Here is a 26,597-nt window from a genome sequence, read left to right as displayed (position 1 = left end):
GGTCACTGTAACGTTGCTCCTAGTGCGTAGGGAGTGCATGAGAAAGTGGGATAACATAGAACTAGTGTTATAGGGTGATCGATGGTCATCATGGACTCACTGGGCCAAAGGGCCTGCTTCCCTGCTGTATCTCTAAACTGATCTAAAATACTAGATTATTTGAATAATTTACCATTAAGCAAGAAGGTATTCCACAAGTTTATTTAGATCTGGCTCCCTTCCTCTTGTTCAGAGGCTAATAAACCGAGAGGAAAGTAAGACCTACCAGCTTCACCTTAACATCATACTGCAGCATACCACTGCCCTCCTGATTGTAGCCTCTCTCCCTGATCCATCTACTTCCCATGCTGCTCATGTTTTTGCCTCCCTATGCAGCTCCAGTTGACAACACCTTGATGTTAAAATAGCACAAGGCCTCTTTTTTACTATTCGGTAACTGTGCGGATGTCAACTTGGATGGCCTTGGTGTGTAAGAAGATAGAGAACAATAACAAGGTTTTGCCTTGAGTTAGATGGAATTTTCCATATTTATGGTCTTACCTGGTTTACTCCATTGTAAATATTGGGTCACCCAGCACAAATGTTTCAAACTACAACATTCTTCCATAACAAATAATGAATGTTGCCACACTGTGAGATCTTATTTTGTTTTTAAGATATTGATGAATGTTCATCCGACCCCGGGTTATGTGAAGCTGGCACATGCAGAAATACTGAAGGAAGCTACACTTGCCGTTGTGCTCAAGGATCTGTACTGTCGCAAAATTTAAGAAAATGCATTGGTGAGCCTGTAATAATAATCATCCATAATTAATAAAACCTCTATTCCAGGATTAAAATGTTTGTGCATCATACAGAGCTTCTACCAGAGAATAATAATTAAATAATTAATTTCTCTCACATCCCTAGATAAAGAGAATATAGAATCCCCAATCTCTCCCTGGGAGATGTATAAAGATTGCCAAAGTGTGTGGTTAGAAGTCAGATGAATTTTAATGCTGAGAATGCAGGTATATTTGAGTAGAAAGAATGGGAAGAGACAATTTAAAATTACGGGTACGATTCAAAATGCGAGACAAGATCAGAGTGATATGGGAGTGTGGAAAGTTAGTTAAAATTGATACAGGATCTGGGGCTTTATAAAGAAAGAAAGACAAAGAAGTCATGATGAACCTTTATAGTACACGGGTTTGACCACAGGTGAAGTATTGTTTCCAGTTCTCATGCATTTTTGGAAGGATGTGTGCATCCTAGAGGGAATAAGAAAATATTTACAAAAATGCTTCCAGGGAAAGGAGAGTTGAATTAAAAGATTAAAGTGAAAACAACATTTTTGTTAAAGGAATATAGGTTCAGTGGAGATTTGATGGAGCTGTATAATATAATCCTGGATCTTAGATTGGACTTTGTTGGCCAAAAACGAAGATGTCAAAATGGAAAATTCAAGTAAAGCAACTTGAAGTTCAGAGTGACATTTGGGAATTAAGCAAAGTTTTTATGCAAAATGCACCTCCCCCCACCCTGCCCCCAAATCTCTGTTTGGTTTCTATGATATATCTGAGTTTTATTCTTGTTTCACAATCTCATAATGGCTTATTTAACTTTCATTGGCACAACTTTGGTCCTCATGTTAAAATGCAGCTATAAAAGTTTCCAAAGGTGATGGAAAGACTGGAGGAAAAGCTAGGTGCTGAGAGCTCTTTTATACCCGCATTAAGGATGCAATTAAGCACACCTGAGCAATTGCAAACGCCTGTGAAGCAATGTCCCAAACCTTTATGGTGCCCTGAAATGGGGGGACTGTGTATAAACACAGCTGTAATTTCTACATGATGAAACCAAAATGTGTAAAAATGGCCTTTATTAAAATCTGACAATATGCACTTTAGCCACATGATTTTTTAAAATCTCAAATTGTGGACAACAGAGGCAAATAAATAAATGATGGGTCTTTGTCCCGAACATTATGGAGGGCATTGTATGTGTGTTTGTGTGTACATGTGAGTATGTATATATACACACTGGATGAGGGACATACAGTGTAATTTCAGAATTAAAATGTTTGTGTCTGAAATCATGTTTCTGCACTATTATTGTTCATCTCACAAGATATAATAAAAAAATGCACATATTTCTTACAATGAGTATCATAAATTGTTACAGTATGGCACAATTAGTACTGACACTTTCAATTTTTTTATTTCATTTATAGATGTGAGAGAGAACTTTTGCTTCTCTAAATTCGAGAATGGTGTGTGCTCTGCACCCAAATACAGAAACATCACAAAATTTACGTGTTGTTGCAGCTTCATGCCAGGTGAAGGATGGGGTGTACCTTGTGAGATCTGCCCCAAAAAATCAGAAGGTAAGCACATGGCAGTGCACTAAATTCATATCTACAAATGAACTAATTCAAATACATATTAGGATAAACTTTTGAATTTGCATGCTATTATTTTTTTAATTAAACAGGCATACTAATTTTAGGCCTGTTGGGATGAATTATGTTGGCAGTGCCTGGTAGTTTCAGTGGGTACCGAGGTGTTCAGCTCCCAAATAAAGAAAAACCATTGTAAGGCCCAGATTCCTGCCAGCCAGAACTGCACTTAGATCAGAGTTCCCATTCATTTACATAATGATTCTTCACCAGAGGATTAAGAGTTACTTATTTATACAAGGTAACAATTGATTTTTAGCAACAAAAAAGAACTGCTAGAGGAACGCAGCGGGTGAGGCAGCATCTGTGGGGGGAAAGGAATTGTTAATGTTTTGTGTCAACACCATCATCAAAATGTGAAGAATATTGCTTCAAAAAATCTAAATATTTTTTTAACATCTCTGAGCATCACAAACATTTAACTACTATGCCAAAGCCCTGCCAGTTTTGACAAGAGGCAATGTTCCATCCCTGTCCATTCCCCCAACAAAGTGGTTTTCATGCATGTCCAGTATCTGAGGTCTCAGAGGAATGCTGCCTAGGGCATACTTGCCACTGAGACCTCAGTATGTCTTGCCAAACATTCCACATTCCAAGGGTCAGCTCAGGCAGCCTAGATAAACGCACACAATATGGCACAATTAAATATAATTGAATTATAATAATATTATGTAATGGAATCATTTTTCAGAAGTAACCCAGGCCTGTCTGAACAAATATAACTTAAAAATCCAAAGAAGAATGATGATGCCTAGACAACCAACTAAATAGCATACTAAAGGGCCTGTCCCACTTGGGCGTCAATTGCGCGTCACGCAGATGGCGCACAAAGATTTTGTACATCCCGAAATCCTGGGACGGAGCGCGCAATCGCGCATAACTGCCTACGCACCATGCGTGAATCACGACGCGTGCATCGTGATGCGTAAATTATGTCACGTAAATGACACGCAAATGACGCCCAAGTGGATCAGGCCCTTAAGCATTAAAATTTTTGAGGAAGTTTTGCCCTGTGCATTGTCAAAGTCTTACAATTTTATATCTAAAAGCACTGCAAATATCTTCACCACTAATACAAGCAGCAGTATATGAAGGATTGACGTCAGAGAATTCTTCCCATGGATGGACTTCAAGATAATAACAATACAACTGCAAGCATTCTTAAGAGGCAGATGATATGATAGTCTGTTGGAAATTCCTCCAATTCTATTAAGTCAGACCAGACCTCCACAGGATTAACCTGTCTACTCCCAATAGCCCACTGCCCTCTCCACTGCTACTGTAAGGCCACATCTCATTCGTGCCTGTTTGCCTTCTCCGGTCGCATTGTTGGATTTTCATTCTCTGACATGTCACAGAAGAGAGGTGATGACCTATGTACAGACATACATCTGATTTCAAGGGTACATCTGTAAATCCATTTTGTAAAACTTAGTTGATTTAGCTTTTTCAATTTCATTGTAGATGCATTTGAAAAACTGTGCCCCAGTGGCTTAGTGGGAATTACAATTGATAGAGATGGTGCACAAGTAGGTAAGGTCTGATATTTCTTGTATTTACTGTGGAATTAAAGTAATTGTCTGTTTGAATGCCTACAATTGAAAACTTAATGAAATCAAGATACATGATATATATATAATTATAGTCAACAACATTTGAAACGAATTGCTTGATGTATAGTTCCTTCTTGTGGCTATAAAATTGACCAATTTGGAAAAAAAATATTATACTTGAGAATTTACTACCACAAGAAATAATAATCCATGAAGCAGGCAATTGAGAGCTTTGCTCTATATAGTGAGGAATCAGCAAAGTATTAATTTCCTGAAGGAAATTCTGCTATGTGTCTTTTTTGAAATATTAGACTTTTGATTATTGGATTTGTTTTATTGATTTTTATAAAGTAGATGCATTCATTTAAAATGTGAATCAATTTAATAATTGGCAATATTATATTTCCACTGACAATTGAACTATAAACGTTTTCTACATTTTTCCTTGGTGAAAGACACGGATGAATGTTCTATGAACCCAGGAGTGTGTCAAAATGGGCAGTGCATCAACACAGATGGTTCCTTCCGCTGTGAATGTCCATTTGGTTTCAGTATCGATTATAGTGGAATCAAGTGCGTCGGTGAGTTCCCTTTAATTGTCAAGAAAACAAATAATACAACATATATTCTTTGTTATCACGTCACTTTCCAAATGGGCAATTGCTGTCTGGTTTAAGATTCATAGTAACAATTATACTTCCCTCCAGCATTATTTATGTTATTAACTGTGGACCACAATGAAGTCCAGTATTACGGGAACAGCAACAATTTTGATCTCACTTGAGGGAAATTGCCAAAACATAGCAAAACTTAATTATTTTTAAATGGGAAATGGCTCTGAATTCCTAGTGTCAAGGAAGTGATGTAATATGTAAGTGAGATGTTAGAGAACAGCCAGAGTTCTTTTCAGTCCTTACTTTAACTTGACGTGTTTTTTATTAAAGGTGATAACTTCACCAGGAAAGTAAACATCTCCTGTATAATATATACCTTATATTTTGTAACAAAGTTTGACAGGATTGTAGTATCAGCCAGAAATTCTATCAATTTCACTCCCTTTGGCCCCAACACCAAGTACATCAGCGTGAGGTAGGTGCCTTGATCACATGTTGACAGAAATGAGCCCAGTGTTGATATTGCACTTTAAAGTCTACATTACAATGGCGTACCCCGTATCTATGCAAAAAATGAGCACAGCTCATTTTAGAAATATCAATCTCTCAAACAGGCATGAAGTTTTGGAAATAGCAGTAGTATACATATTTTTAAACAAATACATTCTAGATTATGTAGCTGCTACATTAAGCTAGAAGTGGAACTACTTTCAAACAGGTCAGAGAATGTAAGGTCAAGAGGTTGCATTTTATGTCCTATTTCCTATGCAACAGATACCGATGAATGCTCTGTTGGTAATCCCTGTGGCAATGGAACATGTACTAACGTTATCGGAGGATTTGAGTGTGCATGTGAAGAAGGATTTGAACCAGGACCCATGATGACTTGTGAAGGTAACTTTTTTTATTTCATTTTATTTTTACACAAGTTATAATATAAAGTCCTGGTATTTGACTTTATACTGCTGTTTATCTTGGTGTATGTGATTAAAAATTATCAGAGTGAAACATGAAATCAGATTTTACCAGAGTGAAACGTGAAATTGATCATTTCAAGAGTTTTGCAGGGAAATTAGACTGCATTGTTCAGTCAGCAATCATTTGTCACTTCCAGAGCAATTAAGTGTTATTTGTACTATTTCAACCTGAAATTCCCATGACCTGCCCACCTCAAGATCCAGACCCTCTAATTTCCCTGAGGTCCAATCCCTTGCTGCTTTGATTGCCCTAGGGTCCCATCAATACAACGACACTTGGTCATCGACCATCAAGTCAATTTGTAATTTTGTCAAATAAGTCCCCAATGCTCTCTTCCCAACTCTCTCCAGCTACCTTTGCCTTATCATGATACAGGTGGTTCAATGGAGCTCCCTTGTTTACTGCTCCTCCAATGGCTGACCTGACACATAAATGAGAAGATGTAACCACAGTTTAGTATCTTTGGAATTAGTTGAAATATGGGCACAGCATCCAACAGCTAGATCATATTCTGAGCACAGAAGATCATAGTTTCTAAGCCTAAATTTTCAATTGGTCTAGATCAGTGAGATATTTTAATTGTGACTGGAGGCAGAGGCGTGGACACACCAAATGGCATGGTCTGCTACAATGAGGAGCAAAACAAAATTCGATTAATTTTTTATACTTGTCTAGTCAGATTGGCCAAGCACATGTTTACTGAGGTGATGAAGTTAGAATTGAGTTTAGTTTAAATGCATCGCTATATATTCGGTGATGTGCTAGATAGTCGACACATTCAATTAAATATAAATTAAAAGCAAAATTGAATGGCATTAAGTACATTGCACAATAAAGTTTGAGACCGCAAGATAACATTTTATTATTATTTGTTTCCAATAACAGATATAAATGAATGTGCACAAAATCCTCTGCTTTGTGCATTCCGTTGTGTTAATACCATAGGAGGATATGAATGTAAATGTCCTACTGGTTATATTCTCAGACAAGATGGAAAGATGTGTCGAGGTAAATTCAAATTTCCATTTTAATGCTTGGTATCTTTGTCTTTTAGGCAGTATATTACATGTTAAGCTTAGCAATCTTAATCTTATCAATGTAATTATTAATAGTAAGTTCAAAACTGAACAGACCGTCCATTTTCTACTATCAAACATAGGATACCAATTTTGGAAGAACCATTCATGCATTTTGCTGGAAGTTATTCCCTTTATATTTAAGTCAACTTTAAAAGTTTGGTATGTAATATGCCCATTTTATATTCAGCATGAAAGGACAAACTGCATTCCTTATTTTGGATACTGATTATGAATATGGCGTTCAACAGTTGACAATGAATCAGCAATCAGATTTACTGATTTCTCTTTCTGATTTAATTTCATATGTTTGATTTAAACATAAAAAATAGGTGCAGGAGTAGGCCATTCGGCCCTTCGAGCCTGCACTGCCATTCAATATGATCATGGCTGATCATCCAACTCAGTATCCTGTACCTGCCTTCTCTCCATACCCCTTGATCTCTTGAGCCACAAGGGCCACATCTAACTTCCTCTTAAATATAGCCAATGAACTGACCTCAACTACCTTCTGTGGCAGAGAATTCCACAGATTCACCACTCTGTGTTAAAAAATATTTTTCTCATCTCGGTCCTAAAAGACTTCCCCCTTATTCTTAAACTGTGACCCCTTTGTTCTGGACTTCCCCAACATCATGAACAATCTTCCTGCATCTAGCCTTTCCAACCCCTTAAGAATTTTGTAAGTTTCTATAAGATCCCCAATGGAAATTATAACTTAGAACTAAAATATTATTACAATTTCCCTTTTTTAATAGATAATGTGATAATGTTATACAAAATCAGTATTTTTGTTCATAGCTCTCTTTAGTGAAGACCACCAAAATCTTACATTTGTTTTAAGGAATACAATTATTTGTTGCTTAATATTCATTAAGGCCAAAGAAATATGCGCCATCATATTGTACCTTCTTAAAGCACTTAACAGGCAATGTGATTTATTATTCCAAAAATAATAACATTTGTAGAAACAACAACAACAACACTTCAAATCTACAGTTTTTAAAGGAAAAATATGGACTAACACAGCCACTTCCGAGAATTATGGACCTTCAATGCGCAGTTGTGTAGGCAGATGAGACAATTAATCCAGCATCTCATTCGAAGAACGACACACCATAATTCCAGTTAGCTCTGTATACATCCTTCATGACATGTTCAAGTTGTAGTTAAGTTAAACTTAACAACTTCCTGACTCAGTCAAAAATCTCTCAAAGACCCAAACTGATATATACAAGTCCAAGGTAACTGGCTAATTTAAAACAAGCACAGTGCAAGTTAATATTCTGAATAGAGGTTGTTTTAATATCATTGCCATGTAGATTAGAGTTTTCATTATTTTTAATGTTTGTAGTGATAATGAAAAACATCTAATGTTACAGATCAGGATGAATGTGAGGAGCAGCTGGATGATTGTGCATCAAGAGGAATGACTTGCAAGAACTTGATTGGAACATTCATGTGTATCTGCCCACCTGGATTAGTGCGTCAGTTGGATGGTGACGGGTGCACTGGTAAAAAAAAAATCTTGATAAATACCATGCCATTCAGCTTAGACTACTTGACTTCATATTTGCAACATGTCATGTTAAACCTGTTATATTTCAGATGAAAATGAATGTCGCACCAAACCTGGCATTTGTGAGAATGGACGGTGTATGAATACTCCAGGTAGTTATAGGTGTGATTGCACTGAAGGATTCTCTGCCACTGCCACACAGACAGAATGTGTTGGTGAGTTTCAAATCTTTAACGATTGATGATTAATGATTTTAATTCTAATTCTAATTTTACAAGATATATTATTGTCTAAATTTGTTCAGTATTTTGCTGTTACACCGTCTTAATCTGCAATACTGCAAAATCACAGTTTTCACATTTTAGTAGGGGTGGGAGCAGAAGGGAGCTACTTCTCAAAACATGGTATGCACTACAAGGGAGAATATTAGCAGAAAATTACACAATTTGCCTCAAATGTCCCAAGCACTATTTGTCATTGATACATAGTTATAGCTAAAGTTTATTTTAATTGAAAGTTTTGAATAAATTAAGTGCCATTGTATGTCAGTTTTAAAATAGAATGATGCATTGGTAAAGTTTAGTAAACTGGAGAGAGCCAAAAATGGGCCACAGCTGTTATATGAGATCTGAGACTATGAACAAAATGGGGAAATGAATGGGGAATGGAATTGCTATGAGAGCCGTCATAGACTCAGTGAACCAAACGTCCATGTATGTCAAATGAAAAAATCAGAAATATTTCTTACATTTGTTAATCAGATACTGACTGATGACAAGCCTAAATTATGGTGCAATTTAACAAAGCAATGTCAAAAATTATTTTGCATAGCAAAATAAAGAGAGGACAACAAACATGGGATTATGAGATCAAGGAATAATACAAATTAAAATGTATAAAGGATCTTCAAACTTTTACTTATTTAAAAATCTGCAAAAATAAGACTGAAGGAATTAGTCTTTACAGTGTTGCATTTCAGTGCCACCATGATGGTTTGGCAATAATCAAGACTTTTCATTCTATTATAAAGATTAACACATAGAATGTAGAACAGTACTGCACTGGACGAGGCCCTTCAGTTCACAATGTCCCTGCCAAGTGGACAATTCCCTTTATATTTGGATGCATTCAGTTATTATCTAAAATATAAATTTCCCAATTTCCATATTTAACTACACCCAGGCTGCTGCCTGAAGTTGCTTGCACATTCACTCTTCAATAACAGTTAAAGAGATGGACTCACTTGGATTTCAGATGGAACATGCACACTTGTGGAGATGAGTAATTTAGGGGTGTTATAATTGACAAAGAGTAGAGCTTTATTCTTTCATGTTGTTCAGTTGCAAGAACATGGTAGAGAACTACAGCAATTTTTGCAGCAAGCCAAAACCGTTAAGCAGTTACTTATTATAAGTCATTACTTATTAGTTAATTATTTGTCGAGTTGGTACAAGAAAGTAGTTGCAGCTAATGATTATTTTAATTGAACGTTTTACAATAAATTAAGCACCACTACGTCAATTTGATAATGGAATGATGCATTTGTAGATAAACTGGAGTAGGTATGTTTACTGCAACATACCATAACCTTTTGTTTACACAGCTAGATACTGTATTATACTTAAAGCGCTTTCTCACGGGGAGACTTGACGCAAGATATAACCAGAGTGAAGTGGTCGTGGTCTAGCACGATATCACACGATATAACGGGGGGTAGATAAAGAGTTCCCACGGTACTCGGCATTTCTGTTATTTGTGCGAGTGACTTGTCCGTCTCCCGAGCTTTCCCGTTAAATCTTGAATGAACATTGTGGACTGTGAAGTGTTGTTCATCACGTGGCACAAATGATGTCACTTTTTTTTTCACACACTATAAATATCCTCCCTTGGTTGAATTGGCTCATTTGGAGACATGCCTATACTAAGTAGTTTCGAGTACAGGATGGTGGTTTTTTTCATTGACACGCTGTATGCAGCAGCCCACTATGTGCATCGAGGACGCTTGCGTGAAGGCAGAAGGGTGAGATTAATTAAAAAGAGAATTAAGAGGAAGTCTCACTGGGTGAAGCCCATCTTTCAACGGAGACCTCAATTTGGACAATATGATCAACTGCTTAATGTGCTGTGCGAAGAGGATAAAAGTGCATTCACAGACTTTGTCAGAATTTCACCCGAGCTCTTTAATGAGCTGAAGAATAATTTGGGACCTCTGCTGAAGAAGACTGACACTGTAATGAGAAAGGCACTGGAACCAGGGTTGCGCATAGCAATCACCCTCCGCTACTTGGCCTCAGGCGATTCTTATAAAAGTCTATCTTACAACTTTCTTGTCGCCACCAACACCATCTGTGATATTGTCCGAGAAACCTGTGAGGCGATCATCAAATGTTATTCAGCTGAAGTGATGGAATGCCCCAGTACACCAGGTGCGTGGAAGAGAGTGGCGCTGGGGTTTGAAAACAGGTGGAACTTTGTTCACACATGTGGGTCTTTGGATGGCAAGCATGTGGCAATTCGTTGTCCACCCAGAGGTGGCTCAAATTATTTCAATTACAAGAAATTCCACTCAATTGTACTCTTGGCGGTGGTTGATCATAACTACAACTTCCTGTATGTGGATGTGGGTACACCTGGAAGTGTTGGTGATGGCCGGATTTGGAAAGAAACCTGGCTTGGAAAGAAAATGGAAGGTGGAACAGCAGGCATGCCTGATCCAGAACCTCTGCCAGGAGAAGACAGCCCGGACATCCCATATGCGATGGTTGCTGACGAAGCCTTTGCACTACGGCCCTGGATTATGAAGCCATATCCACAGAGGAATCTAACTAGGGAACAGAGGATCTTCAATTACAGGCTGTCAAGGGCCAGGAGGGTTGTAGAAAATTATTTTGGCATCTTGGCAAACAGATTTAGATGCTTGCTCAAGACAATGGAGCAGAAGCCCAAGAATGTGGAGAGTATAGTATATGCAGCATGTGTTCTGCACAACCTGATCCGAATGAGAGGTGCAGCTGCAGGATCAGCAACATCCATCCAGGACGGTGACCTAGTGGACAGTGACACAGGGGGAATAACACTAGGTACATGGAGAAGTGGTGCGACCAAGTCGGAAATGGTCCCACTGCAGCGTTTCAAAGGTAACTCGGGCACATACAGTGTGAAAGAGCAAAGAGGCCATCTCTGCGCTTACTACAATTCACAATTGGGGAGTGTGCCGTGGCAGGACAGCTATTTTGATGGGTAGCCGACCACAGGAACACTACTGCATGTTAGCAGAAATGCATAGCAAATAAGCTGACTTTCTAGTGTTGTCCTCTGAAAAGTGCTTCCTATAAGATGTTCGTCCGCAAAACCTGCCATTTAGCACATTGCATTGTCCCTTTTAATGCCTGAGTTTAGGCTTGTTGCGGAGGTTAATGAATATAATTGCCTGCCCTCATGCATAATTTTTTTTATGGCTCTTAGAGACATGATTCCAACTTCAAACACAGAGGATGTAAAAGCTGTCTGCGACTTTTTTACTTTGCAGCTGTAGGGCACAGACAGACTTATAAGAGAAGTTTAAGTTAACTGCAAAAACAGCACTTTTACATCTATAGCATTGTATGTTTTTAAATCTTGGATAACATTAAATGGTTCTCCTGTTGATGAACTAATATATCGTTATATATACTCACATGAGCACCCGGGATACTCCGCAGCCTTCGTCTCCAGCAGGTTCCATTTTCTCCCCCTGTTTCTATAATCCTCTCTGGATTTATCGTAGAGAATCTCGTTAAATTGGTACCATTCTACAAGTTCCCCCTCTTGTTCCCTGGTGAAGTTATATGGCCTTACCTTCTGCCATCTTCCCTTTATATAAGCGTCTGTAGAGGTTATTCCTACAACGGCTACTGGGGAGGCAATCTGAAATCCACCTTGCTCACCCTCTCCCTGCTCCAAGGAGCCCACAGGCAGTGTTATCTGTGGCATCTCCTGTTGCCTCTCCACCTGTCTCTCTTGCTGCGTCTCCTCCTCATTCTCCTGCATGGCAAAAACCTTTCTGACATGCTTTACCCCCTTTCTTTGAGCTTTTCTGGGAGCCATCTCTGCAAGTGTTCCTGTTAAAAAGATTCTCCAACAATGACAATTAGGTGGGACGTCCTCGATGGACACATGTTCTATTGGCGATATTGAGAACACCTTTTTTACTCACCTTCTGTCCCCTCTGTCCAGCTTCCGGGTTTACCGTTCGCAGGAGTTCCAACGGTAACCGCAAGAGTTATTACGGATATCGCACGGATATCGCACTGGCCACTACGTTCATATAATGTTGCAATGCTCAACCGCAAGTGTACAAGTCACTCTTGGAGAAATTCAAGCTTGCTTGAATTTTCTCCCGAGTCACCAAGTTACACGATTACCTGCCGTTAGCGCCACGGTGGTCCACGAATGCCGTACTGTTATCGCACGAGGTTCCCACGATGTTAAACTCTGGTTAACTCTTGCGTCAAGTCGCCCCGTGAGAAAGCGCTATTAGGCTTTTATATCCAGCCATTTTGGAATAGGAATTTACATTCAGCTTCAGCATGAATTATGATTAACCTTTGCTATTTTTAAAGATTATTATCATCAAAGGAAATTAGATTTTTATCATTATAAATATTGGTGTATTTTGATATGCATTAAGTTTAACACTAACGCATTGTAAATGTATTTATTATTTTAGTCTTTATTATTAGATTTTTCATATACAATATGGCAACAATGTTCAAAAAGAAAAATGAAACCTATAATTATAGATATTGTCCCTTTCCTGCGGAATTTGTTTTTGTTATTTAACGATCTGGATAGAGATAGTTAGTAGATGTAATTAAGGCATACTGGCTACCAAATTATTCAACAGTATTAAAGTAATGCAAGTTTTAATGATTCCATGGCATACTGACACACTTGGATTCTTGCAGATAACCGCAAAGGTTTTTGTTTTGGGGAAGTGCTACAGACCATGTGTCAGATGGCCTCCAGCAGCCGAAATCTTGTTACAAAATCAGAGTGCTGCTGTGATGGTGGACGTGGCTGGGGGGCACAGTGTGAAATCTGTCCGTTTCCAGGAACAGGATCCTTTAAGAAACTCTGTCCACTTGGACCTGGTTACACCACAGATGGAAAAGGTAATTATGTCAGCTGCTGTTCAAAGATACTCATTGTTTTTTTAATCATGTTCTTCATGAATCATTGAATTGGCATTGTTTTGTGATATTTTCCGACAATAACAGCTTTATTTTCCGTAGGATTACATCAATATATGGCACAGAAACTGCCATTCTGCCCAGTTAATCCATGCCAGCATCTAAATCTATCAGTCAAACCCTCTGTTCCCTTATCCCTTATTTGCCTGTCCAGCCTCTCATTTAATGTCTCACTGTTGTTCTATTCAACCACTCCTCATGTCAGCAAGTTCCCCATTCTCACCACTCTTTGGACAAATAAATGTATTTTGGATTTACAATTGAATGTTTGCGATGAAGGTATATTGATTATTTCCTACTTGGATGCTTTCCCATAAATGAAAACATTGTCTTTGTACATAACCTATCAAAACCTTTCATATAAGGCCACCAGTTAACTTTTTTTAAAGGAAAAAAGCGATCCAGTCTGTTCATCATTTCATGATATGTGTGGTCCTGTATTTTTTATGTTATTGTTATCAATCTTTTCTATATCGGGACATAGGAACAGGATATATAAGCAATTAAATCTATGCTCACATTGAGTGTAAACAGTGCCAAAGGTTGTTTAAGTAATAGAAAAAAGGTGGTTGCATTGTTATAAATATATATTTCTTTGGATACTGTTTTACATAGAATATTTTACGGTTAAAGCTACTTCAGTATATTGCTTGATAATGTTCTATCCATTGCTCACAATAATCTTGGAGAGAAAACAGATTACCATTTGGGGAGTAATTATCAGAATTAATAAATAAAACACATTTTAATAAGATAACAATACGGGGGATGAAATACCCGTGGGAAATCAATTAATTGGGTTACAGAACTATGAATGGAAAATTAAGAAAAATTTAGATTGTGAAAAGATAATAAAAGGATGTGGAAATAACAAAGATGATGTAAAGGCTATATCACAGATTCATACAGGAACAGGCAAGAAAGTGAATGAAAGTGAAACAAAATAAATGTGTGTTCTCTGCATTTAATAATAAGCTTAATATTGCACTTGCTTGTCTTGGTTTCTTGGTCCTCCAAAATATTCCAAATGGAATTTAAACTGGAGGTGGTGAAGGGAGGGCTTAAGCCAGAAAGGGTTATTGGGAAGAAAGAGCTACTTTAAATTTAGTTGCGTCTGGTTGGGTAACTATAGTTGGGTGGAGATTATTCCATGCTTTAATTGTGCAGGGGAAGAACGAATTGCTGTATACATCAAATACATATTAAAGTTATCTCTAATTTCCCTGTGATTGGAGCAGAACGCAATAACTTAAAAATATTATGATTGAATTTTAAACCTTTAGCTGGTTAGATGTATAAGCAAATTATAAATCTATTCCTTTAAATCTGCAACAACAAAAAAATAATTTGTGAAAATTGCACAGTGACACTTGTAATCATGTGGCATTCAAAGAACAATAACTTGCTCACTTTTGGTTTCATCTAGACTACTTAGGCTCCTTATTCCTGAAAGGGGAGAGTCACAGCCCTCGTATTCAAGCCAGCAGTTGACTGAGGGTAACGTCAAGGAACTTGTAAAAATGGTCAATGGGAATTAGGTGAACTCTTCTCTGACTGGAATCACAGTCGACACAAAAGATGGATATGTTTGATGGGTGTAATCATTTCAGCACTATGAGTTAACAGCAGTACCAAGCCGAACCTCCTTCAGCTTCTTCCTGAATTTCAGAGCTTCAAGTGAGAAGCTAGGCATTTGATAGCACATTGTTCAATTCCATTCATAACTCCTCAGATAACAATACAGCCAACCTCCAAATGCAACAAGACGATGACAGCATTCAATCGTAGGCTAAGACAAGTGACCTATAGTACCGAGGTCATATAAGTGCCATCTATCCTTATAATTCTAAAACTCTGATCTTGGATGTGTGTGTGTGTGTGATCACATCTACTCGAAGAAACGACGCACTAACGGTAAAATGTTTACATATTCCAGTTGAGATTTATCCCGTGAAATCAAAAATCGCCTTATTTGAAAAATTCATGCACTATTTCTTGAGTTATTAATCAAAATATTCTCAAATTTGAAGAAACTTGGAAAAAAATAACTGTTCTCTTCCCCCCGGGCTCTTTCTGCCCCCCGAGAAGTCGAGCAAGTCGAGCCCTGTACTTGGAGCTCTCTGGTCGGGTTTATCTCTGGTCGGGCTGTCTCGGGTCGGGTCCCTCTTACCCCTCCTCCTCCTCCCCTCAGATCAGATTATATATATTACATTTCTACATCTTTATCTATGTTTCCCATGCACCTGGTAAACTCTTGATGTACTGTGGCTCAGAATTTGCAACCTATAGTGTGTGGTCTATGTGCATCACTGATTTAAAAAGAAAGATTGTACTTACTTTGTATGGAAATTGCAATAGGAATTTGTTGAGAGAAACCACCTCTGTTTTAGCAAGGCCCTTTGAGATAATATGGCTTTGATATCTTTCTGTGAATTGGGCAGGGGTACAGAACATGGGTACACACAAATATTCAAACAAGTCTATGTTAGCAGGCTAAGGTGAGTCTCCATTTCCATCACTTCTCTTAGCTGGGTGTTAAGGCCAACAAAAAAAACACATTTTTCTGATATTCAAAAATTCAAAATCTATTTAAACAGTTAAACAATTCAGAGGAATTCATATCACCAGCAATTTGTTCTGGACCAGCCACATCGATGCAATGGCAAGAAAGCACAACAATGCCTCTATTTCCTTAGAAAGTTTATGAAGTTTGGTATGTCTCCACTAGTCCTTAACAACTTCTACAGATGCGCCATAGAAAGCATCTTATTGCGATGCTCACTGCCTGGTTCTCCCCTCTTCCATCAGGCAAGAGGTACGGAAGTTTGAAAATGCATATCTATTGATTCAGGAACAGTTTCTTACCAGCTGTTATCAGGCAACTGAACAGTTCTCTCATCAGCTAGAGTGCCGTCCTGATCTCCCACCTTATTGGAGACCTTTAAACTATTGTTAACTTTACCAGATTTTATCTTGCACTAAATGTTGCACCCTTTAACCATTCTCTGTGCACTGTGGACGGCTTGATTGTATTTTCTTCGACTGGATAACACGCAAACAAAAACTTTTCCTTGTACCTTGGTACTTGTGACAATAATAAACTAAACAAAAAAGTTAAAATATTACAATTTTACTTTAAATCATAAATCAAAACCATTAAAAATGTTTACATAAACCCCAGCAATTTAAGAAACTATAAACTAAATAACCAACGATCATAGCCATTTCCATCCATTGAATAATGGAGAAGCTGTCCTTTTGCCAGGTCCACCTGGCACAGATTGCATGCGCAGATTCTTCTTGGTGGAAAATTGTTGCTAATTTGTGATTCCTTGCCAGATTCTGATGTCCACTATTGGAGCTCAGACAGAACACTTCGGTCAATAGCAGGATACAATTTTAAGATCTCTTCATGCACAGTGCCTACCTGAAGTTTCATACAGGCAGGCAGATATTTCATACATGTGAGCAGTGACGCAGGCAACTGAACATTGCTCTGTAAAATCTGGGCCTACAATTTAAGTAATAAACCCCTATGCTTCCTCGCTATAATAGTAATACTCGACCATTGTCCATTGTATATTGGATTAAATATATAAAATGATCAAATTATCTTGGCAAAGTGATTTGAGACAAATGATTGATGTGCATGGAAGTTGATGTCAGTTGTAAAAGTAGGAAAAGTTTTGCTTGTGGGTAACCACCAACAAAATGCACAATTTGGCTGATCAGTATCATGTGCTTCAAGTTATTTGTATGGAAGGTTCAATATAAACATATTGTGCAATAATTCCACAAGATCTTAATACTAATAACTTATTTTAAAAGATTATTGACAAATTGCTCAAGTTTTCAACTCAAAGATATGATATGTGCAATTATTCTTTAAACTGAGGTGCTTCTAAATTTTTAATGGTAGACAAAAATGCTGGAGAAACTCAGCGGGTGAGGCAGCATCTATGGAGCGAAGAAAATAGGCAACGTTTTGGGCCGATACCATTCTTCAGACTAATGTGAGGGTGGGGGGGGGGGGGGCGAAGAAGAAAGGAAGAGGTGGAGCTAGTGGGCTGAGGGAGAGCTGAGAAGGGGAGGAGAGAGTAAGGACTACCTAAAATTAAAGAAGTCAATGTTCATACCGCTGGGGTGCAAACTGCCCAAGCGAAATATGAGGTGCTGCTACTCCAATTTACGGTAGTCCTCACTCTGGCCATGGAGGAGGCCCAGGACAGAAAGTCGGATTTGGAATGGGAGGGGGAGTTGTAGTGCTGAGCCACCGGGAGATTAGGTTGGTTATTGCGAACCAAGCGGATGTGTTTGGCGTAGCGATCGCCAGGCTTACGCTTAGTCTCACCGATGTAGAGCAGCTGACATCTAGAGCAGCGGATGCAATAGATGAGGTTGGAGGAGGTGCAGGTGAACTTCTGCCGCACCTGGAAAGACTGCTGGGGTCCTTGAATGGAGTCAAGGGGGGAGGTAAAACGACAAGTGTAGCATTTCCTGCGGTTGCAAGGGAAAGTGCTCAGAGAGGGGGTGGTATGGGTGGGAAAGGACAAATTGACCAGGGAGTTATGGAGGGAGCGGTCTCTGCGGAAAGCAGACAGGGGAGGAGATGGAAAGATGTGGCAAGTGGTGGGGTCACGTTGGAGGTGGCAAAAATGACAGAGGATTATTTGTTGTACGCGACGGCTGGTAGGGTGGAAGGTGAGGACAAGGGGGACTCTGCCCTTGTTACGAGTGGGGGGATGGGGAGTGAGATTAGAGTCACGGGGTATAGAAGAGATCACGGGGTATAGAGAGCATCATCTATGGTAGAATAGGGGAACCCCCGTTCCCTGAAGAATGAGGACATCTCCGATGCCCTTGTGTGGAACACCTCATCCTGGGTGCAGATGCGGCATAGACGGAATTGGGAGTAAGGTATGGAGTTCTTACAGGAAACAGGGTGGGAAGAAGTATAGTCCAGATAGCCATGGAAGTCAGTGGGTTTATAGTGGATGGCAGTAGTCTATCACCTGCAATGGAGCTAGTGAGGTCAAGAAATGGTCCAGGTGTATCTGAGTGCCGAATGGAAGTTAGTGGTGAAATGGATGAAGTCTGTGAGTTGTGTGTGGGTGCAGGAGGTAGCACCAATGCAGTCGTCGATATAGCGGAGGTAGAGTTCAGGGATAGGGCCAGGGTTACTCTCGAACAAGGATTGTTCGACGTACTCTACAAAGAGGCAGGCATAGCTAGGGTCCATGCGCGTGCCCATAGCTACGCCTTGTATTTGGAGGAAATAGGAGTCAAACAAAAAGTTATTTTGGGTAAGGACCAGCTCCACTAGGCGGAGGAGAGTATCAGTAGACGGGGATTGGTTGGTTCTCCGGTCGAGGAAGAAACGGAGGGCTTTGAGACCCTCCTGGTGGGGGATGGAGGTGTAGAGTGACTGGACATCCATGGTGAAGATGAGGGAATGGGGGCCTAGAAAATGGAATTCCTGGAGTCGACGAAGAGCGTGTGAGGTGTCTTGAACATAGGTAGGGAGGGATTTAACCTGGGGGGATAGGATGGAGTTGAGGTATGTGGTAATAAGTTCAGTAGGACACGAACAGGCAGAAACAATGGGTCTGCCAGGACAATCAGGTTTGTGGATTTTGGGGAGAAGGTAAAATTGGGCCGTGCGGGGCTGTGGAATGATGAGATTGGAGGCTTGGGAGGGCAGGGAGCCGGAGTTGATGAAGTCAGTGATGGTGCTAGAGATAGTGACCTGGTGCTCGTCTGTGGGGTCATGGTCCAAGGATAAGTAGGAGGAGGTGTCTAAGAGTTGGCACGTGGCCTCGGCCTTGTAGAGATCAGCGCACTAGACTACCACAGCACCTCCCTTGTCGGCGGGTTTGATCAGTGTTGTTCAGGTTGTTGCAGAGTGAGTGGAGGGCTGTACGTTCAGGAAGGGGGAGGTTAGAGTGAGACAGGGGAGTGGAGAAGTTGAGGCGTTTGATGTCCCGCCGGCAGTTTAAAATAAAAAGGTCTATGGCTGGTTTAGTGGCTCAAACCATCTCAGCATTATGAAAATTTTAGGATATGTTTTTTCAGACCATGTTAGAATCAAGAGTGTTTTATTGTCATATGCCCCAGATAAGACAATGACATTCTTACTTGCTGCAGCACAACAGAATATGTAAACATAGTACATAACGGGAGAAGAAAATAAGTTCAGTGTATGTATACACATGCACACACTGAATGCAACTACTTTAGTAGATGTAGTTTATTGACAGAAAGCAGCATGCATTCATTCCTAAAGATTTATCTATATTCGAGAAAATAAATCATTTCAATTGAAACAAATTAATATTTGGAGATTATAGTTCATGTGAGTCATCTATTACTTTTAATATCTTTTGTATTTTAGTTGGTAGCATCTTTTCTCACTCTTATTGCAGGATAAAGGACGTTTGTGGGACAATGCTTAGATTGCTAACTTCCAGCTTCAACAACATCAGAAATTATAGATTTGATTTCCGTGGCATTCTTTGCAATTGCACTGACCATGCAAGAGGTTCATTAGAACTTTAGAGCCGATGCCAACCAAGGCCACATTGTCCAATACGCAAAATATTACAGTTTACGATATACACCAGCTGTACTTGCAGCCTGTTTATTAAAACTAAATACACAAGATTAGTTACGTTTTGGCTGAAAGCTGAGCTGCTCGAAATTATGGAATTATGTTTGTATTCACATTTATGGGAATTGGCAACTCTGCTCTTTCTAGATCTAACAGATCAAAGTATGTTTGAAGTAGAATTTGCCCATAAGCAAAATTATTTTAAAAACTGGCACATTGGGATCCAAATTTCCATTCTTAACAACTGACGAAGACCAACAACAGTAGCCTTCCAACATCAACTTCACACTGCTCCATCCACTAGCTGTTCCTAACACGTGCTTCTTGCTTTGTACTTCTGAAGCTTACTATTTAAAATCTCAGCTTAAGTGTATTTGTGCTGCCAGAAGCAGTGGTTAGATTTCAATAAAATCATAATCTACTGAACACAAAAAAACAATGTACTGAAAATCTAAAATTAAAGCAGAAAGTAGAAAAACACTGGCAAAAGGGGTGGGATAGGCTGGTAGGTGAGAGGTGAAACCTGATGAGGGGAGGATGATAGGTAGATGGAGGAATCGTAGGAAAAGAAAAAAGGCAGATGGAACCAGCTGGCAGAGGGGAGAAGGAATGGGTAAAATTGGATAAGGGATGGGTGATGGGTAGATGAAATCAGGTGGAGGAGGGGATAGGAAAGTGAACCATGGGAGTACAAACCCAGGTAGAGGAGCAATTGGAACTAGTGTAGGCATTGAGGGGGGGGGGGGGGGTTTAAGGGATAGAAAATGTCAACAAAGAGAAAGAGACCCAGGATAGAAAGTGACAGTGGGGGGGGGGGGGGGGGGGGGGGGGGGAACAGGGAATTGGAAAATTGTTTTTCATAACATTAAGCTAGCCAAATGCTGTTGGCAGAAGAGAAGGCTGGGAACAGACAGGTTGGTGTAGGAATGGGAAGGGGAGTTGAAATGACGTGCCACCTGTCTACATGCAAATTGTCCGCAATGGCCATCTACTTGGAGCTTCCAGTGGCATATCATTTCAGCTCCCCTTCCCATTCACACCCTAACTTATTTATCTTGCCCTTTGTTGGACAAAGTGCTGTAGTAACTCAGAGGGTCAGGCAGCATGTCTGGAGAAAAAGGATAGGCGACGTTTCGAGTTGGGACCCTACTTCAGACTGAAAGTAGAGGGTGGGGGTGAGGGGGTGAAGAGCTGGAGGCAAGAAAAGACCAGGACCAACGAGGGCCAGCCACAAATTACCTCGGGCAGTGTGATGCCCTGGTGGGCAAATTGTTGGCAGTGAAGGTGTGAACTCGAGGGATACAATGTGGTGAGCTAAGAAATTGGTTAAACAACCTAGGGGGCAGAGGGGAAAGGAGAGTGCAATGTAAATAGAAGTTACTTAAAATGAGAGAATTCAACGTTCATACTGCTCGGTTGTAAGCGACCCAAGTAAAATATGAGGATAGCTCTTGAGTCTTTATTTTGGGAACACTCAGCAGGTTAAGCAGCATTTGTAGAGAGAGAGATGTCTCAGGTCAATAAACAATTCCAATAAAGGATCTGTGAGTTGAAACACTTCCTTGTTTCTCCCTCCACAAATGCTACCTAGCCTACTGAGTATCTTCAGCATTTTCTGGTTTTATTGTGATAAAGGTATTCTGTGGTGCCTGTTAGCTTAAGTTCCACTAGATTCCAGTTGATTTCAAGTAGCTTGCCTTGAGAAACAAAAGAGAAAAAATGGGATGATGCAGGTCACAATGCAAATTTTCTTGAGTCCCAACACAAAATATCTGACATGCAATCAGTGCTTAATTTGTGATGGTACCAGCATCTATGAAAAGATAAAACTAGATTTTCAATTTTGGGAGATTTTTTATATTTCAATAAGATTACTAACCTTTAAAAAATGAAATGTATTAATTACATTAAGTGGTCAGGCTGTTAAACATCTCTAGCAGCTTATAGGACGGCAATCAACCATAGATATCAACAGTAAGGAACGATATGCATTGTGGCACCTTTTTGTCTACAAAAAAAAGCACTGCCTGCAACTATGCTTGATTCGTACTTAACAATGTGATTAACACAGAGTGAAGAATCTAACAAGTTGTCTGTCAGATTAAGGAATGCAGTGTCATAGATGGGCTTTGGGCCTTCAGCCCCCAAATCCAACCAGTACCAACCCATTTACACTAATCCTACATAAGATTAGCAAATTTGCTAATGATAAGATTAGCAAATTTGCTGATGATACGATTAGCAAATTTCCTGATTGTGATGATACAAAAGTTAGTGGTTTTTCAGATAGTGAAGATGGTTGTGGAAGATTACAGCAGGATCTGGATCGATTGGCCAAGTGGGCGGAGGAATGGTTGATGGAATTTAATACAGAAAAGTGTGAGGTATTGCATTTTGGGACGTCGAACAAGGGCAGGACCTACACAGTAAATAGTGTTGTAGAGCAGAGTTTTCTAGGAGTACAGGTGCATGGTTCCTTGACGGTCGAGTCGCAGGTAGATAAGGTGGTCATAAAGGCTTTTGGCACTTTGGCTTTCATCAGAGTATGGAGTATGGACGTTGGGAGGTCATGTTGCAGTTGTGTAAGTCGGTGGTGAGACCGAATTTAGAATATTGGGTTCAGTTCTGGGCAGCATGTTAAAGGAAAGATATTGTCAAGCTTGAAAGAGTTCAGAGATGATTTACGAGGATGTTGCCAGGACTAGAGGGTGTGAGTTATAGGGAGAGGTTGAGGAGGCTGGATCTCTATTCCTTGGAGCCCAGGAGGATGAGGGGTGATCTTATAGAAGTGTATAAATCATGATGGGACCGCAGCTATTTACAATATACATCAATGATTTAGATGAAGGGATTCAAAGTAAAATTAGCAAGTTTGCAGATGGCACAAAGCTGGGTGGCAGTGTGAACTGTGAAGAGGATGCTATGAGAATGCAGAGTGACTTGGCCAGGTTGGGTGAGTGGGCACATGCATGGCAGATGCAGTATAATGTGGATAAATGTGAGGTTTGCACTTTGGCAGCAAAAACAGGAAGGCAGATTATTATCTAAATGGTGTCAAGTTGGGAAAAGGGAAGTACAACGGGAGTTAGGGGGTCCTTGTTCATCAGTCAATGAAAGTAAGCATGCAGGTACAGCAGGCAGTGAAGAAAGCGAATGGCCTTCATAACAAGAGGAGTTCAGTACAGGAGCAAAGAGGTCCTTCTGCAGTTGTATAGGGCCCTAGTGAGACCACACCTGGAGTATTGTGTGCAGTTTTGGTCCCCTAATTTGAGGAAGGACATTATTGCTATTAGTGCAGCATAGGTTTACAAGGTTAATTCCCGGGATGGCGGGACTGTCATATGCTGAGAGAATGGAGTGGCTGGGCTTGTATATTCTGGAGTTTAGAAGGATGAGAAGGAATCTTATTGAAACATATAAGATTATTAAGGGTTGGAAACGCTAGAGGCAGGAAACATGTTCCCGAGGTTGGGGGAGTCCAGAACCAGGTTAAGAATAAGGGGTAAGCCATTTAGAACGGAGATGAGGAAACACTTTTTCACACAGAGAGTTGTGAGTCTGTGGAATTCTCTGCCTCAGAGGGCGGTGGAGGCTGGTTCCCTGATCACTTTCAAAAGAGAGCTAGATAGGGCTCTTAAAGATAGCGGTGTCAGGGGACATGGGGAGAAGGCAGGAACAGGGTACTGATTGGGGATGATCAGCCATGATCACATTGAATGGCGATGCTGGCTTGAAGAGTCGAATGGCCTACTCCTGCACCTATTGTCTACTGTCTATTGAATAAATCGGGTAGATGCAAAGAGTCTCTTGCCCAGAGTAGGGCAATCCAGGACCAGAGGACATAGGTTCAAGATGAAGGGGAAAATATTTAATAGGAATCTGAGGGGTAACATTTTCACCTAAAGGGAGGTGGGTGTATGGAAGAAGCTGCCAGATGAGGTAGTTGAGGCTGGGACTATCCCAACGTTGAAGAAAATGTTAGACAGGTACATGGATAGGACAGGTTTGGAAGGATATGGACCAACCGCAGGCAAGTGAGACTAGTGTAGCTGGGACATTGTGGGCAAGTTGGGCCGAAGGGCCTGTTTCCATACTGTATGACTCTATGAATCCCAAACTTCTTGCACTAGGCAATGTTCAGTGAAGTCTCATCAAATCAAGTAATTGGTGTTGACTATACGCTTTTTTAGAATGGTATTGGATCCATGCCATTGTGATTCTATTGGTGCACAGAGGAATAATATTGATAAGATAGCAGTTTGTAGAATATATCTAGTCATACCTCACGGATCATCCTGCATTACTTGGTTGTGATATGGCCAGATGTATACACAAGACGTACATTATACAACTGTATTGGACCAGATATTTAGGAGAATTACAGAAAAAATATGAGCCATGAGGTTGCAGATAATAATTCATTCTTTTTTGGAATGCATTCTAATGTCATAACCCTCATGAAATCCAACGTGGGAGCCAGAAATTGCTGTAATTTCCCAATCATTTTCAGTGAGGAATCCTCACAGACCTCTACATGGACTGCTTTTCCATTGATTTCAATGAGGGGGGGGGGGGTGGCTGTGAGAAACATTGGTAGGGAATAATTGATTTCGATTTTTATTTTAAAAATCCTTCAGATGTATTTAATTACAGTATATTAAGCGTTTCTATTTTATTTTTCATATTTTAGATGGATTTTATCGGTTCGGAAAGCTTTTGAATATTTAAAATATTGAAATATCTTCTCAGCTTTATCTGTGGCAAAATTATTTTGTCCTTCCTTCACCGCACCCCCACATACATGTATCTATTACATTGTAGCAGTGCCTTTCTGTGAGAGCTAACACCAGCTCCGTGCTGCAAGTTTCCATTAGGCCACACCACACAAGATACTGTGCCCTCCATAATGTTTGGGACAAAGACCCATCATTTATTTATTTGCCTCTGTACTCCACAATTTGAGATTTGTAATTGAAAAAAAATCACATGTAGTTAAAGTGCACATTGTCAGATTTTAATAAAGACCATTTTTATACATTTTGGTTTCACCATGTACTGGTTTCGGAAACATACGAAATTTTTAATATAAGGAACATCACTTCAAAATTCCCAATAAATGTTCGTTTTTGCATCTGTACCATTTGATTATTTTAGATGTCTTATTATGTAACAGTGATTTATGTCTGGTATAATTCTATAAGAACACAACTTTTACTGGTGAGTGAACCTACCTAGATATTGGGTGTTCTTAGAACAGGCTTGGACTCGGGATAAATCACAGTCAATTATCCTGTCAGCCCTTACTGCTTTAAATCAGGAAAATTAATAATTAGTGATGACGGCAATATGAAGGCAACTACTTTGGAACTCTGGCATATTAAAAATCAATACGATGAAGAAAATGAGAAAAATATATATTTTAGCTCTGTCTTATGATATTTTTTAGTTTTAGAGAAACCGAAATATATGGAGTTACTTTCATTAATATTTTGTTTTCTTTCAGATATTGATGAATGCCGAGTCCTTGCAAACACATGCCAGAATGGACAGTGCATTAATACTGTTGGGTCATATCGGTGTCTGTGCAAGACTGGATACACCACAGGCCTCACTGGAACATCCTGTGTGGGTAAGTATTTTAAAATAAAATTGTGGGTGGTGGTGGCCCGTCGGTAACGACGACGGTGGGTTGTGCAATCTCAATTCTGGCAAGTTCTGACATGGCTCACGAGTCCAATCCGTGATCCGTACACTCGAGGGCAATGGGGGGAGATGAAGGTCATCGCTGGCGGGTTCTAGGCAGCAGCCTTCCTCCTCTCCCTGGCTTTGGTAAGTCGCTCAAGGCGGCGCTCCTCGAAGCTGCTGGCTGCTGTTCACACTGCTGCGCGCCAGTGTGTTCTGTCGCTGACGCAGGCATCCACTTGCTTCGGCGCAAGACCACAATAGTGGAGATGGTCCTTGACGCAATCTTTGTACCGCTTCCTGGGACGCCTACAGTTCCTTTGTCCCTGGGAGAGCACGCATAGAAGACCTGTCGAGGCGGGTTTCATCCGTCCTGATGACGTGATCATTGTCTCGATGCTTGTGAAGCTGGAACTGTCCAATACTTCTAGGTAGGGCACTTTGTCCTGCCAACGAATGCCCATGATGGACCGTAACGAGCGCAACTTTACGAGGAACTTTCAAGTTGATGGATGTGATTCCTATACAAGGTCCATGTTTCACAGCCATAGAGCAGGCTGGAAAGCTCAACTGCTTTGTGGACCTTAAGTTTAGTTGACAGCTTGATGTTGTGGTGGTTCAACACACGTGTACGCAGTGCCTTGACTGGCTTTGTAGATTCTCGTTGAGATTTCTTTGTCCAGGGAACCATCAGATGATATTACACTTCCCAAGTATTTGAAGGAGGCAACGGCTTTCAGCTGTGTGCTGTCAATTCTGGCTAGTTCTGGTGGATGACTTCCGTTTTGCTGAGGCTGATTGTGAGACCAAAAGCCTGTGTTGCTTCCGCAAATTTGGTCACAATGAACTGGAGGTCAGACTCCTCATGAGCCATGAGGGTGCAGTCATCCGCAAAAAGGG

The 26,597-nt window shown here is 40.1% G+C and overlaps 1 protein-coding gene across 1 annotated transcript in view; it reads left to right on the top strand.

The window, feature by feature from the left end:
- Positions 1–26,597, top strand: part of fbn1 (fibrillin 1) — a 326,717-nt gene that overhangs the window by 268,168 nt on the left and 31,952 nt on the right. Inside the window, exons 49-58 of the mRNA XM_033014876.1 lie at positions 657–782; positions 2,213–2,365; positions 3,902–3,970; positions 4,446–4,571; positions 5,379–5,498; positions 6,468–6,590; positions 8,041–8,172; positions 8,267–8,392; positions 13,124–13,330; positions 25,519–25,644. Coding sequence (XP_032870767.1) covers positions 657–782; positions 2,213–2,365; positions 3,902–3,970; positions 4,446–4,571; positions 5,379–5,498; positions 6,468–6,590; positions 8,041–8,172; positions 8,267–8,392; positions 13,124–13,330; positions 25,519–25,644 — 1,308 coding nt within the window. The remainder of the gene's footprint in view (positions 1–656; positions 783–2,212; positions 2,366–3,901; positions 3,971–4,445; positions 4,572–5,378; positions 5,499–6,467; positions 6,591–8,040; positions 8,173–8,266; positions 8,393–13,123; positions 13,331–25,518; positions 25,645–26,597) is intronic.

Source organism: Amblyraja radiata, chromosome X (assembly GCF_010909765.2).
Source record: "Amblyraja radiata isolate CabotCenter1 chromosome X, sAmbRad1.1.pri, whole genome shotgun sequence".
In the NCBI taxonomy this organism is placed as follows: Eukaryota; Metazoa; Chordata; class Chondrichthyes; order Rajiformes; family Rajidae; genus Amblyraja; species Amblyraja radiata.
This window is presented reverse-complemented; position numbering and strand designations above follow the sequence as displayed.